This window comes from Abramis brama (assembly GCF_963993115.1).
Source record: "Abramis brama genome assembly, chromosome: 22".
NCBI classification, from domain to species: domain Eukaryota; kingdom Metazoa; phylum Chordata; class Actinopteri; order Cypriniformes; family Leuciscidae; genus Abramis; species Abramis brama.
This window is the reverse complement of record NC_139984.1, coordinates 29,452,051-29,464,518: the sequence shown is the minus strand read 5'-3', so window position 1 is coordinate 29,464,518 and position 12,468 is coordinate 29,452,051. Positions and strand designations below refer to the sequence as shown.

General features: G+C 38.2%; 1 protein-coding gene across 4 annotated transcripts in view; it reads right to left on the bottom strand.

Annotated features, from left to right (window-relative positions):
• Positions 1–12,468, bottom strand: part of scube3 (signal peptide, CUB domain, EGF-like 3) — a 120,255-nt gene that overhangs the window by 28,712 nt on the left and 79,075 nt on the right. For 2 of the 4 annotated variants that reach the window (XM_084099083.1, XM_084099082.1), the window contains exons 7-9: positions 12,063–12,113; positions 5,844–5,960; positions 2,608–2,730 (exon numbers count right to left, since the gene is read on the bottom strand). In XM_084099083.1, the coding sequence (XP_083955209.1) occupies positions 2,608–2,730; positions 5,844–5,960; positions 12,063–12,113 (291 nt within the window). The remainder of the gene's footprint in view (positions 1–2,607; positions 2,731–5,843; positions 5,961–12,062; positions 12,114–12,468) is intronic. The other 2 variants (XM_084099085.1, XM_084099084.1) reach the window with 1 other exon arrangement.

Below are 12,468 nucleotides of genomic sequence, written 5' to 3'. Positions count from 1 at the left end.
TAATATCATCAGTTTGACTCCAATGACACTTTGAGAGCTAAACTCGAAATGAATAATAACACTATTGTCTGCTTTATATTTGTTTCATAATTGATGAATTCTGCAACATCGACACTGTTATTGGACTGAATTAATCAACACTGAATGATTAATGACACTATTGTCTTCTGTAGAGCTGCTTTACTGCAGAGTTGAATTGTGTTTGCATCACTAATCATTATTTCCCCGTTTATCACTATAAAGCTGCTTTGAAACAATCTCTATTGTATAAAGCACTTTATACTTAAAGGTGACTTGACACGCTAAAGTACTTAAAGTAAGTGATTTGAACAAACCTCTAACCCTTAGTATGAGCAAAAATAATAGTGATGAAAGCTACAGAAATAAACCTAGAAAATGCCAGACAATCTTGTTTCTCCCAGTCCTGGAGGCTATTGTAGATGAGGGCAAAAGGTCATGGATAATTTTATCACTTGACATTCCTTACAACAATGGTTACAGCATTTGAACGGACAGGAGGAGATGCCCTCCCTGCCCCGCAGAGACCCGCACACGGGCACAGGCCGTTCCCACACCCACCCAATCTGAGAAACAGGAAAAACAACAAGAAGAGAACATCAGCTCACATGGAGATGGTATAACTTTAAAGCTGCAGTCCGTAGTTTTTCCTCTTTGTCGCCATCTCTGTTCGAAATCTGCAATCGCAGTTATTCACGTAATTATCAGCTTTACGTGGGTTGTGCCTCGACACGGCACAGCGCGGATGAATCCAATGTTTTGAGGAGAATGTGCGGCTGTCAGTCGCCGCCGGTGTGGATCCTGTCATTCACAATCACAGATTCTACTTTTTGGAAGTATGAACAACATAAGGATTTTCATGTCGTCTGAACAAGTAACATCCACTTTTGTTCTGACCAACTAAGGGGAAAAAAGCATTGCAGTAAATCGCGCTGATTAAATCTAACGATCGCTTATCATCATATCACGTCAAACCGTGCAAATTATACTTTGTTCTCAAATTGTTAATGTTAACAACACCAGCATTGCCTGACTACATTTAATGTCCTTCCGATATTTGTCCTTGTTTTCGCATGCAGTCTCTTTTTTTCTCCGAAGTCTGAAGTCTGAAGTCTTTTGCGTTTTACATCGGGTGAATCTCCAGTTGTCACTGCTGATTGTCGTTTGAACCTTTCTGGATCCGCCATCAAACTGATAAGTTTAATTATATCAAGTGCTGTGAGAAAAGGCTATAAATCTCCACCTCCAACATCCTCACACTCATAGCCTACTAGCCGAGACTCTTCTTTATGTGGACAGATGTGACGTAATGACGCAAAGACATGCTCCACCAGAACCACTGGAACTAAAAACATTATTACAAGCTTACTGTTATGAATCGAGCTGAGGCAAGCAGAGAGTTTTGAACACTGGCTGGTTATGTACTTGCTCAAAAATTTATTTTGAATAATTTTTAACCCAAAAAAGTTACGGACTGCAGCTTTAACAGTGATAGAATCAAAATGTATGATTTTATTTAATGGCCCTGGCCATGAGTATTCACCGTCCCAATGTGTGGTGAACGAGGGTCCTTACCAGTGCCCGAATTTATGTACACGATATACTGAGCGGTCAGGAGCTGATTGAGACACAGCCTTTGTTTCTTATCAGAAGTCACAAATCTCTTAGTGATTATTGGATGGGCGGCACGCTACAAATAATGTTTGGTGTATGGAAAAACTGCAGACCTGACAACCATTCATAGGGTCAAATAGAGCCTGGTTTAACCTCGCTATCTTTAAATGTTAATGCGTTATTATGTCGTTAACTTTGACAGCCCTAAATTCAACACAAGAGAGATTGTCTTCACACACCGTATGAGTTGCAGTTTTTCCGCCCCCTTTTGATTGACAGGATATAATCGGCTCTGATCATTGGCTGTTTTTCTGCTCTTTTCAGCCAATGGCAAAATAACTGCTTTCATAATATAAAATTTATACATAATATATAATTTTTAATTGCTTTTTAATTTAATTTACTGCTTTCATGGCTGACACATAATATAAAATTGATACATAATGTATCATTTTTAATTGCTTTAGAATTTAATTTAAATATATTATAATAATATTAATGCCATTTTCATCATGCTGAGATGTTGGCTGAAGTGTGTTTGGCTTAGAAATGCTGTTACTGATGCTGTAATGAGAGTCTATATTGAGAAACTGAATAGACTGACATCAAACCATCTTTTCCAGAAATATTCTCAGGCCTGGTGTGTGCATTAGTGTCGATCGACAGGAACATTTTAAAGACCAGCGAGGGGACTCGGGATAGGAGGTGTGCGTTTATGAAGACTGGCAGGATAGTATCACCTTAAATGTTCTCTGAGGGATTCCTCCTGTATTAAACACCAAGCTCTCCTGACCAAACTAACCGCCAGCTCATAAACCTCATAAACCCTGCTGGATCACAAACAATCTGTCCACAGTATCTCTGAGAGCAGTAAACCAGCAGCAGGGAAGGAGCTGAGCAAACCCTCTTTGCATTTCATTTACTGAGGTTTATGCTTTAAACATAATGACATAACATTTTCCTTGTCTAGTGTACCTTGGCACGTCCTCTCATTGGTCAGAAGTTTATATCCTTTCTTGCAGCTGCACTCGAAGCTGCCCACCGTGTTTCTACACACATGGTCACACCCTCCGTTGTTCATGCGGCATTCATCAATGTCTGAGAGAGAGAGAGAGAGAGAGAGAGAGAGAGAGAGAGAGAGAGAGAGAGAGAGAGAGAGAGAGGAATGAACGCTGGGTAGTTTGAGCACATACACATGCACAGGATTAGTACCGTCGCTTTCAGTTTACCATGATTCAAACCAGGAGGAGGGGATGAATGAGAAAATAATAAAAAGGTAAAAGGGGTGATTGACCGCAAATATGAGAGATTTGTCTGGGCTTAAACTATCAGCTCACTGTTTGAATCCGAATAAAAATAATAATAATAAAATAATAATAATAGTACATATAATAATACATAAAAAAGTAAATAATTTTTTTTTATACCTTCCTCCTTTAAAAAAAAATACAAAATGGAAAACCTTATGACACACTTTACAATAAGGTCTCATTTGTTAACATTAGTTAATGCATTAGCTATTCAAATATAATACTATATTAATATATGTTGAAGCATTAGCTAGCAATATTTTTAAAGCATTTATTAATCTTTGTTAATGTTAGTTAATACAAATCTAATTGTTCATTGTTAGTTCATGTTAACTAAATATATATATAGTTAATTAATGTTAATCAATGAAACCTTATTGTAAAGAATTCAAATATTTAAGAAAAAATGTCACCCAACTCTGAATTAATTCACCTTGACTGCAGACTGTTTGTCATTTTGTAAAAAAACAAACGTTGCTAAATTGATGATATTTACAGTTATTGAAGTGAACTGAATCAACACTGAACTGACTCGATATGAATAAAAATAATGACACTATTGTCTTTTTACAGCAGAATTTGAATTTATCTCATATTTGATGAAGTTTGCAACACTGATTCTGTTATTTTCCTATTTTTCACAATAGAAACAATCTGTTATATAAAGCGCTGTATAAATACATGCCTTAAATATTGCTACCATATTGATAATTTTGCTTCACCCACCATACAATTTACCAGAGAAATGCACTTTATTTTCTGAAGTAACATATTTAAGTCCAAATATGAAGTTTGTGATATTAAACAGTTGCACAGCCACTCCTCTAAAATCTAAAATTATTACATTTACATTTATGCATTAGGTAAAGGCTTTTATCCAACGCGACTTGCATAGCATTCAAGGAATAAAAAAAAAAAAGAAAATAAGTTTTTTCTCAGTATTTTTGTCTTGTTTTCCAGTACAAATATTGAAACATTCTTAAAAAGAGATACATTGAGAAACAATGTATTTTCTGCAAAAATGTATCAAAATGAAGTGACTTTATGCTCAAAACATAAAACAAATCTGCCAATAGAGCAAAAAAAGAAAAAGAAAAAAAGAATAGATTCCCCTTTAAATGAAGTGTTAACTCTTTACAATAAGGCTCCATTAGTTAACACTTGTTTGTGTATTAACTAACATAAACTAGCAATGAGCAATACATTTTTTACAGTATAATTAATCTTTGTTAACAATACAAATAGTCCTACAATCCTAATAGTTAGCTGATGTCAGCTCAGGTCCATTAAATGATTAACAGATCCAACTTTTGATTTGAATAATGTATTAGTAAATGTTGAAATTAACATCAACTGATATTACATAGAGTCACTTAATTTTGATACATTTTTCAGAAAACACGACCAAGTATTTCAAGTAATTTTGCTTCTCAAGTAAATGTATCTTGATTTATGAATGTTTAGATATTTGTACTGGACAACGAGACAAAAACACTGAGAAAGAAAATATTTTTTTTTTTTGCAGTTCATGAGCTAAACTTACAGTGCGAGCGACGGGAATCTAAGAAAAGAAGTGCGAAACTGAGGGAAAGAGAGGAGGATAAGAGAAATGACTGAAAATGGAAGAAGACGTATTGTGCCAGACACACATGGAGTGAATGTGCGACTGCTGGAACACTAGACCTCATGGGGCTCGAACAGGAGAAACTCTTTCAGCACCGCGTCTCCTCTGGCCTGTTCTCTCAGAATCGGGGATCAGTATATCATCAGCTCGTCCGGCTCCGCTCAGGCTTTGATTGAGCTGGTCTGGATGTTTCTGATTACGGCTGAATCATCGGAGTAAATGAGGCGTTCATCTCAGAGAGAGGCTGCATCATCTGGATAAAATAACGGCTCCTTCGCTCGTGTCTTCTCGTGCCAGTGCTGTCTGGGGATATTTCCTTTGTTTCTTCTACAGCAGAACTAATAAAACTCAATGTTCTTGTATCGGTCTTGTTAGCGTAACGTTATGAGCGCTCGAGGCGACGCAGACTCCCAGTCTTGGCCGAAACAACACACAAGTCTCCACTTCCAGTTTGCTCTTCGCCTCTTTTATTCTTCGTTAAACTCTTTTGTGTTCATCAAGCACTTATTGATTTTCTTAATAAGTATTCATTAATTCATGTAGACTTTATTTGCGATCAAGAGCGAGAGTGTTTAAGGAAATTTCATCTTGGTGGCTATACAATTCAGAGATTTCATTTGTAGCCTTGCACTCCAGCCTTTAATTTACAACAAGGTTTCATTGGTTTCATTTACATTAGTTAACATGAACTAACCAAGAAGAAATACTTCTAAAGCATTAATGTTCATTTCAACATTTACTACTACACCAAAAGTTGTATCTGTTAATATTTTTTAATGGATCAGAGCAAACAAACTCACAATCAACAGGTCTATTTTTATTAAACTAAAGTTAGTTCCAATCTATTGTGAACAGATAGATAGATAGATAGATAGATAGATAGATAGATAGATAGATAGATAGATAGATAGATAGATAGATAGATAGATAGATAGATAGATAGATAGACAGATGGAGATAGACAGATAGATAGATAGATAGATAGATAGATAGATAGATAGATAGATAGATAGACAGATAGACAGATAGACAGACAGACAGACAGACAGATAGATCTCTTCTGTGATATACTACATGTTTGCAAAGAAAGGCGATAAGAAATTGTAGCTCTCACTGAAACCTCGAAAATCTGTCTCCACATAAAGTCTGTTCTGATTGGCTGGAATTGTATTATTTTCTCTTATCTAGGACAGAAGAGTGATGTGATGCATGTCGGACTAACCAGGATTCGACCGATCCTTCAGATGAGCGGATGATCTCAGTGTGTGTGTTCGTACCTTTGCAGGTCTTGCGGTCCGGCTGTAATGTGAATCCCACCGGACAACTGCATCGCACTCCGGTCACAGCGTCATGACACGTGCTGTCGCAGCCTCCGTTATTGACCGCGCACGTCTCTGAAAACACACACACACACACACACACAGCAGCAGTCAAGACAGGAACAACGCAACATGTTTGTCCACATCAAACTTTATAGAGTTCTCATTTTCCAGACTCTGAACAGCTTTTGATGAGTTAGTCATAAACGCAGCACATGCAAGTGAGCAGCAAACGCCTGTGCGTCGAGTGTAAGAGCGTCGCCTGGCGGGAGGGTTAGAGCTCAGCGTTGGGCATAAGCAGCATATTAATACTTCACAATGACCATGATGCTTAAAGCATTACAAATGTACATAAACTTGAACTTTGCTCAACTTTGTTGCATCACCAAAAGTCATTTTGTTCCTGGAAACTGTTGTACAAGTTAACCACCCTTTTAAAGTATCCCTATTTTGCTATTTTAAAGGCTCATAATTTTGTTTTGGAGACTCAAACAATAGGTTTACATGCATCCAATGTCAAAAACATAATAAACACTGCAGCACCAGCTCTTTTCTCACAGCGTCTGAATCAGTTCAATCGAGGATTCTGTCACTCTAAACCCCGCCTTTCCGAGAGCCTGCTCTGCTCTGATTGGTCAGATGGAACACAGTCTGTTGTGATTGGTCCACTGCTCACAGCGTGTGTCGGAAACCAAACGCCTATTGCCATTTCTGAATTTCAGCTCTTCTTCAGCACTTGATACAGTGATACGAACAGTAACAATCGTCGGTTTTGTGTTGTGTTGTCGTTGTCTGTCGTTGTGTCTGTTTTACTGTATCTTTGAAACTTTGCAGACCTTTTACCTTCACACACAGATATATTACACACTACATGAAAGGTAATATCCGAGAAAGCATAATAGGGCACTTTAAATGGTCATTATTATTATAATCTTGTTATTTATTTTATTTGTTCCTTTCAGTGTTTGGGATAGTCAATAAAACCAATTTTAATATATGAACAAATAACAAAAGCAAACAATGTTAATCTATTGTATAGTGATGTAAATAAACAAACAAACAAATAAATAAATTTAAAAAGCAACACAATGTTTTCTCTCTTTATACTACTCTCTTCAAAATCGAAGCACAATAACTGTCATGAATAAGGGTTTAGCATAAAGCTCTGCTGGCATTCAGAAGAACAACTTTATAATAGAGAGAGAGATGGATAGATATACATGTTGGTTGTGTGTGCCAGGGTGCGGGTGTGTGTCACAACATGCCTCTAAAACGCTTAAGAGATTCACTTACTGCATCAATCTCTGATTATAAGGTTTGACATCTTTGGCTTTTGAGAGCTGAAAAATGCTCACACACAAAACCTCCTCTTTGTGTGGGTAAATTCTGCAACCTGAAAAGATTTGATTCAGCTGTGCGAGTGGATATAAATATAATCTTTTGATAGAGGAGATGATAAGCGGTGTCTGATGTGCTGGCAGACTCTGTAAGACACCTGTGAGGTTACTGAAGCGCTCTTTCCACTAAACGCTAATGATCCATGCAGCGAGCAGAGCATCGGCAATGTTAACCATAAACTCAAAACATCATGGCTACTGATGTAACCCTCGTTCCCTGATGGAGGGAACGGAGACGTTATGTCGAAGACTGAAAATGGGGTCTCACTTGGGAACACCAATCACCTCTGACTTGTAGAAAAATTATGTTTTATTAACAAAGTTCGGGAGAAGGAATGGACCTAATTATCATGGGAGGAGCTCATCCAGTCAACTCAATTAACATCAGGAGGTATATATACACATATATATATCCAGCATCCCTCCACCAACCCATCTCCTCACTTACTAGTCCTATCCCAACCTGGAATGGGGAGAATAATCTGAGTTCGGGCCAAAATCCGAGCTCGGATGCCACGCCAAATACTCATATCCTTTACTCTATTTAATTATATGTAAGTGTGAACTTGTGAAACAGCCAATGGAATTGGAGAGTGGAATTTGCATGCCAAGCCACTCCCCCATACATACAGGCATATAAGATGGTGGCACGCATCCACTCATTCAGGTTTATGCTGTTCATTCACCCTTCAGCGGTGGTTCAGGATCGTAGCAGGAGGGACGTAACGTCTCCGTTCTCTCCTTCAGGGAACGAGGGTTACATCAGTAACTACGACGTTAGTTCGAAGACTGATAAATGGGTCCCTATGGAAAGCACCACAGCCACTGAACCGTTGAGTGTTGGAGACAGATGCTGGCAAGCCAGAGCGTGCCCTTTTGGCAACTGCTCTCTTATAGTCATAACCTACCCAGCATCCCACGTAAGCCCACAGAATAATAGTCCTCCATGCCAACAGGATGGAAGGGACGAGGCTTACCATGGAGACGGTTTTATCTGCTGTTCCTTTTACATGTTGTTTCATGGGAAGAGTGCTTTGGTTCTCAATTCCCTTTGTTTCAGCCATGACCAATGTTATTAATGCTGGGAAAGCATACTAGTCCATTGGAGAGGGAAGGTACAGAGGCCATTTTTTTATTATTAAAGTGTTTAAATGTTCGTCGGTTCCCGCCTCCTCCTTCCCATGACAACATACCTTCGCTACATTACTGTAATCAGTTTACCATTAAATGACTCAATTTTTCCCAAGGTTTATTTCTCCATTCTGTCATCTGATGGAGTTTTGGTTCCTTACCACTGTCGCCTTTTTCAACTTTGGCTTTTGGTTTGCTTAGTTGGGGACATTTAATTTAATATTCAACAATAATATTGATCTGCCTGCATTGACATCATTATATGAGAACTGAACTGAACTGGACGATGACATCACGGTTTTCTCCAGAGCTGTTATTTTACAACAAAAATGAACTGAACTTACTTAAGCTGGACTGTGATGCTATTTTCTTCTAGAAACAAACGTTGTTGCATTATTTTCCTGTTATCTCTGTAAATCTGCTTTGAAACAATCGGTATTGTAAAAAGCGCTGTATAAATAAAGGTGACTATTAAAACCACTCATAATTACATGCATTTTATGACCTTACTCTTTAATGTTCTAAAAAAATAAAAAAGTTAAAATATAAAAAACAATGATCATTTTTTAATTGATCACTCACTCCTACGAGCCTACATCCCTACCAGAAGCCTACGATCGGTCAACGAGCAACGTCTCGTGGTTCCATCACAGAGAGCCACAAAATCACTTTCCAGAACATTCTCATTCACAGTTCCTTGCTGGTGGAATGCTCTCCCCACCCTCATCCGGAATGCAGAATCCCTGACAACATTCAAAAGACAGCTGAAAACCCATCTCTTCTGTGAGCAATTAACCTTAAAAAATTCCTTTTTCATTTAAATCCTCGCTTATCGGACTTATGCTACTCCGAACAATACTTGAACTTCGTATTTTGAGCCTTTCTTGCATTGTTTCTTGCCTCTTCACGACGACTCACTTAATTTATTTAGTCCTAATTTGTAAGTCGCTTTGGACAAAAGCGTCTGCTAAATGTAAATGTAATTTTATTTCATTTTATAACAAAAAAACAAAACAAAAAAAACAATCAACAAATATTTATTTATTTATTTTCCAGACAAAGCGTTCCTTACCCCGCACTCAGAAGAGGATTAGCAAATACTGGGAAAGTTGTCATGTCAACTCCAGCATTATAGTGGCACATTTCTCATGGGCAAGCACCATTCATATAGTCTTAAGCATAATATAAAGCTCTAGTTTTAGAACCAGAGTACACCTCATCCAGATATAGCTATCATTTCAGCAATGCTGTAGCTTTAAAAAAGGATGTCTTTAAAAAAGTATTTCGCCAAAGGCATCAGGCTCCTCTCAGAGGAGAGGGCTACAAATAAACTATCATAAGACCTTCTTTTCAGACTTCAACCATGCACTTCAAACATCATGCATCTAACACCTTCCTCATGCAACATAGACAAAACAGCGGCTTTTGAGGATTTTGAGGCACCTGTGCGTGCCGAGACCCATTCAAAACACTTTTCACTCGTGTCAAGAGTACATAAATGAACGACTTTGCTTTGGATGCATCGCAACACTCAGGAATCTTCTGAATACAGCCATCATTTCCATAAACTCTCTCTCTTCGGCACTCTTTGAGAGGAGTTCACTGTTAAGAGTCTTCATGTTAAGAGAAAGCACACTCATTAACTAGTACCCAGCAGGCAGGTTGCGGTGTATAAAATCACCTCCAAGGAAAGTTCAGGGAGAAGGAATTTCTGCCGAGGCAATATTCGAGATTGCACTCAGTTAATTGCAATTAGGTCATTTAATGTTTTCCCCAGAGATCTGATCATCTCATCTGTCCTCGCTTCTGCCATTCTGACCACTGAAGCTTTAACCAAAAAAAAGACAGCTGACAGTACATTTTGCAAGTGTATTTTGTGAAATAACGAATATAAACCCTAGACTCTAGTGGAATGTTAGTAACACTATGGTAATTGGAAGGTTCAACTAATGCCCTTTTACAAAGTCTTTGGCCTCTACTAGAATAAGTAAAAAAAAAAAAAAAAAAAAACATTATTCCCCATATTCTCCATTGTTGCAGCTCCTCTCTTCCCAGTCTGTCAGTAACGCTCTGTTTAGTTCCTGTCTCTATGAAGCCCCTCCTTCTGAAAAGCACAATGTGCTCTGATTGGTCGGCTGGACCGGTGTTTTGTGATTGGTCGAGCGTGAGTGTGTTTTTGGGAAGTGTCCCGCCTCTTACCATAACCGCCAGTTTCAACACACTACTAACTAACTCAACCAGGCCCCGCCCCTTGATTCTGCGTATGAATTATTTAAATGAGGAATATTGTGATGTGTTTGTTCCCGGAAGAAAACTCAAAACAACAATGGAGGCGTTTCAGGGAGTTCAGAAACACTGACACTGATATAGAGAAGAACTCCCGCTGGAGGGACTTTGTGCTTTGGAAATTTGCAGAGCTTTTTCATGCTCAAACAGCAACATTACACAAAGGTGACAATGTAAAACAGCATAATGGGTCCTCTTTAAGAAAAACCCTCCTCTGATGTTCAGCTAGTGCTCAGGAATTGCAAGTGTTGGCACAATTAGTTTCTGTAAGGGTTGGAACAAGTCGGGAACATGCCGCCAGAGGTAGAGCTATTTGGTAAATATGACAGCTGTTGGCACAGGTCTATCTCAGCCTCGACCAAACACATCGGTCCACATTAAATCCACTCTGTTAAAAGGTTGTCGTGCAAACAAGCTCGTTTTTCAAAAATGCCATTGCTTTCCAGGGCGAGAAAATAACATGAGATGACAGAAAGAGAAACAAAGTGAGATGAGATTTTGGTACTGGGACAAAGGTTGTCCTTGGGCTTTGGCGTACAGTATTTGCCGTGCGCTTATTTCAGGCCGAATAAACAGGATCCGAGACACCGACAGCCAGCATGCAGATTTAGTGCCAGAACGAATCAGTCTCCTTTATAACCTCAGAGCCCTGTGCAATCAAAAGTGTGTAAACCAAAACAAAACGCTTTCACAATCTGAAGTCATGCATGATGCACTTTGAAAAACGAAGTACAGTGATGTGTTATAGCAAGTCCGATTGAATTCCATCACAAGAATTTATCCCCAGAAAAAAATTATTCTAATATATATATATATGTATACTAAGCTCTGCAGAATAAAGGCCCATTCACATCAAGGATGATAACTATAATAACGATAAAGATATATTTTTAAAAAATCATTTTACATTTAGAAGAATAGCAGAGTCCACACCACAACGATAACGACAGAGAGGAACGATATCGTTGGAATCGATTTCAGAATGATTTGAAGATTTGATTTCAGTCTTTGGAAAAACGTGAGCTGAATCTGACCCGTTTTTCCCTTCATAGTAAAGAGTCATAGGAGACTGCAGCGACTTCATTGTTAAACCCTCATTAGACATGCTTTCTGATTAAAGAATGGGCAGTTCCTAATGAGGAGGTTGCAAGCAAGATTGGTGTCAGGTTTTCATTCAGGCAATTCTAGAGAATAACCATTTTAACATGGGTAAAGTTCATTTTGTTGATCTCCTGATTGCCAGAATGGACCCACAACCCAAGAAATTGGTGCAATAAAGGTTAGTAAGAGCTCCAGCATAACCACACCCACTGTGGAAAGAAGTAGCCAATAGGAATCAAGCTAGAGAAATTAACATATTTACCATTGGGTAACAGCTGTGGCTGCAGTGGCTGCTGTTGGACACTCCTTTCCTCTGCATACACACACACACACATTACAAAAACACTGCTTAGTCTTCCAAGATTTACTTTTTTAAAACTTTATAAGACACCCTGGCCAGTCAAATAAAAATTTTAGTAACCCTGGTGCTCAAACTGACCCTTTTATGAGGCTGCAAGAGCAATTTACACTGCAAAAATGATGTTCTTCCTCTAGTATTTTTGTCCTGTTTTCCAGTACAAATATCTAAATATTCTAAAATCAAGATATATTTACTTGAAAGATTAAATTCCTTAAGATAGTGTTGTTTTCTGAAAAAAATATCAAAATGAACTGACTACTCTTAACACATGTCAGGAAAATGAACTTGTTTTTCCTCTGAATTAAAT